Below are 3,399 nucleotides of genomic sequence, written 5' to 3'. Positions count from 1 at the left end.
AATGAGGCTACATATCCCCCCGGTTTAGACCCGCTCTTCTGTATACCTATCCACCCCTGCCAAACCACCACACACACCCCCACACATCAACAGCCCTCTAACCTATACCCACCCCCCATGCTCCCCACCTCCCCCCACAATATACAATAGTAAGACTTCATTTTAAGCTACTGTATAATCACCTCTATGTACACTACACAAACACATGTAAATCAGGACAAAAATATTTTTTTAAATCAAATTAATGAATGTTGTAGATGTTTGATTTTTAAAATATAATTGGGTATTTTTCTGGTTCTGAAATGGCAAAACCCCTTGCTGAAAGGAGTATTTCTGGGGGCAAGTGGAGGGACCTTTGTGGCAAAGGTAAGGGGTTACGGAGTGGGACTTCCAGTCCCAAGATGGTGAGGCACCTACCAGGGGGCGGGGCAACCCATGGGGCCCTCTAAGCAGCCCTCTGCCCGAAATAATTTCCTGCCCCTGATCTAAAGTCTAATGTTAGACATCATGCTTATTACAGTTATGATCCCTGGATGTCCCATGCTGTCCTTTGAGGATTCAAATAACATGATGTACCAGGATTGCACAACACAAGAATCCTGTAACCTGAAATTTACTTTGTAGACTACCACAACTTTAAAAGCCAATTCAAACCTTCAAAGTATCTCAATAGTAAAGTAATTCTTGTAACAATCTGATGCCTCACCTCTTTGCAGGTTTTTACATAGTCAAAAGCTTGAGCTTGTCGGGGAAATATTTTCCAAACAGAGGATGGTTGCCATGGTTTGGACAGCTTTGGCCTATAAGCTGAGCAAAGTGGGTTTCTTTTATATTGAGATTCTAGTTCTTCAATCTTCTTCAGTTTTTCTTCCCATTTTCTCTTCATCTGTCCTCAGGCAGTGAGAAACTAACCTGTAGCTCTATATTTAATATGTAAATATAAAAATGTTTTCAGTTTGGGCTTTCATTTTTAATAAACAAGTCCACATTTCTAAGGTTGAACTGTTGCATATATTGAGCATATACTCCACTTAATGAATAACGGTAGCAATATTCAAGATCAACGCACAGCTTTGCCATAAAATTCCTTTTAACGTTACAATCCCCATACATTCCCAGATCAGTAAGAGAACTTGTTTTCATATCAACTGCATGAAGAATCAAGTTGTGGAACTGTTAGGCTTGTTCCACTGTCAGTGCACCAGAAAGGGCTTAGTCTAAAGGAAAGTTTTCAGATCATTCTATAACATTTTGCTTACAGAACACTAATAACTTACCTACAAAAACAATGAGCCAAATTATAATTAGGCATTCTCTCACCAATACCAGAAAGTATATAAATGTCATGTTTCACAAGTGAAATGAAGAGTGTAAAATGATTAGTCTAGGCCAGGGGTGTCAAACTCATTTGAAAGATGCCCGGTATGGGTCTGGTCCATAGACCAGATCAGGATCCACCACCCCACGTTAGATCTAGCACCTGTGGCACCCATCTTGGACCCAGCAGGAAGAGGCCCACCACCCTGGCATTTGGCTGTCACCCTGAAAACAAACTGTGGCATAAGGCTTCTTCCCAGGGCAATACTAGGGCTCTAGCACTGCTGCTCTCACCTGGGTGCTTGGCAGCCAAGCAAGCAAGAAGCGTGTGTGGTGCTGGAGCCCCAGCAGCACTATGATTTCTTCCTGCAGCTGCAGCCAAGCACACAGGCAAGAGCTGGCTACTTGGCACCTGTTGCCAGAACAAGCCACAGTATCAGGCTTCTTCCCACAATGCTGCAGCTGCTGCACTGTGACTCTTGCCCAGGCGCTTAGCTGCCACTGCAAGAAGATCCCCTATTGCAACCAGAGTTGGGGCAAAATCTGCAGGCCGAATGACCCAGCTCCACGGGATGGATCCAGTCCACAGGCTGCATGTTTGACACCCTTGGTCTAGGCCACACAGCCAGTCAGTCCTTGAGTCAGGATTAGATTTCAGAGTCCTTAGTTCCCAGCCCTAAATCTGTTAGACTCTTGTACCTCAGAAAAGCGAAAACAACTAAATCTGAACTTTGTACTTCAGCCTCACCTTGATAGTTGGTCATATTGTTTGTTTTGTAACCTCAAGATTTCACTGATTTATTCACTTGTATACATGTTTACTGGAAATGTTGTTACACTTTTGAAACAGCAGACCTACCTGGGCTCAGAAGAGGCATTGGCACACCTGAGCTCACTTTCACTCAATCTTTGAGCTTCTAATCCTGTAAAGCAAACCTGAAGCAGGAACACTGAAAAACAAACACCAGCATCATTATAAACCAGCCTGACTTTTGTCATTTTCACCCAGCAAAATGCCCTCTCTCTCAAAACTTTCAAGTGCGCATGGCAGTTTCTACAGGAGTTTTATCACAGACACACAAGACCTGTTCCTGCTACCATTAATTGATTTGTTCCCCTTTCCCCTCGTACATCTTTTGTTTTGCATCATTGCTTTCTTTCCCCTGCTTCTTCACACCCCTCCTCTTCCACTTTGGATTCTCTCTCCCCGACTCAGTATCCCACCGAGATTACTCAGCCGGGACATCAACAGAGCGAAACTAACTCAGGGGTGGGCAAAATGTGGCCTGCCAGGCCATTCTATCCGGGCTGTGGTGACCCTAAAAAATTTAGAAAATTAGTATTTATCTGCCCTGGGCTGCCTGTCATGCGGCCCTCCATGGCTTGCCAAAACTCAGTAAGTGTCCCTCCACCCAAAATAATTGCCCACCCCTGAACTAACTCCACACCCTGCCCTCTGGACAATTACAAGCCAGGTCCACAAGGAGAATGTCAGTATTTAACCCTCCCCTTTATGCACGCACTCATGTCCAGAACAACATCCTCAGAAGGGCCCGTCTAATATTAGAGACACCTTAATGCCCTAGAAATGCTACAAGTGCCCATTTCCACCAGCAAAGTCTCCCAGGCATGCAAACTGAGGCTGGCGAGCACGCAGCCACCTGTCAGTACTTTCCAGACTTCCTCAGGTCACTGAAAGCATTGGTGCTCCTCCTGCTGCTGCCCAACTCCTACCCCCTTCCTAAGGATCCATGCTCCAATGATGCCCCCATCTCGCCAGGACACAACGACCTACAGGAGACCCCAGGGCATGCACCCCCTGGCTTCCCCTGCACCGAATGCACGGTGAGGGGGGCATCTTTTTGGCAGGCGAGTCACAGGCCGCGCCCTGACTGATCCCCTGCTCCCGCCCTGTCTGCCGCTCTGCTTACTGCTCCCTGCCGCGTGGGGCAGAGGGAGGCCACGTGCAGTGCCAGCCCTGCAATAGGTGCCCCAGGCACGACTCCGGCCCGGTGACGGGTTGCGGGACACCACGGCCCTCCCACAGCGGCGCCCCCTCAGCCCCACTCCCCGCGCTGCGTG

At 47.3% G+C, this 3,399-nt stretch overlaps 1 protein-coding gene across 10 annotated transcripts in view; it reads right to left on the bottom strand.

Moving 5' to 3' along the window:
- PRIMPOL (primase and DNA directed polymerase) overlaps window positions 1-3,393 on the bottom strand; it is a 31,938-nt gene extending 28,545 nt beyond the window's left edge. For 8 of the 10 annotated variants that reach the window (XR_003094771.1, XM_025207592.1, XM_025207593.1 and 5 more), the window contains exons 1-3: window positions 3,249-3,393; window positions 2,177-2,267; window positions 707-920 (exon numbers count right to left, since the gene is read on the bottom strand). Coding sequence is in view for 8 of the 10 variants with exons in the window: in XM_025207592.1 (XP_025063377.1) it covers window positions 707-886 (180 nt within the window). In the remaining 2 variants the exon portion in view is untranslated. The other 2 variants (XM_006026607.3, XM_025207598.1) reach the window with 2 other exon arrangements.
- Window positions 3,394-3,399: the final 6 nt, after the last annotated feature.

The sequence above is a fragment of the Alligator sinensis genome, unplaced genomic scaffold (genome assembly GCF_000455745.1).
Source record: "Alligator sinensis unplaced genomic scaffold, ASM45574v1 scaffold354_1, whole genome shotgun sequence".
Classification (NCBI taxonomy): domain Eukaryota; kingdom Metazoa; phylum Chordata; order Crocodylia; family Alligatoridae; genus Alligator; species Alligator sinensis.
The sequence above is the reverse complement of the archived record's forward strand: the minus strand, read 5'-3'. Positions and strand labels throughout refer to the sequence as shown.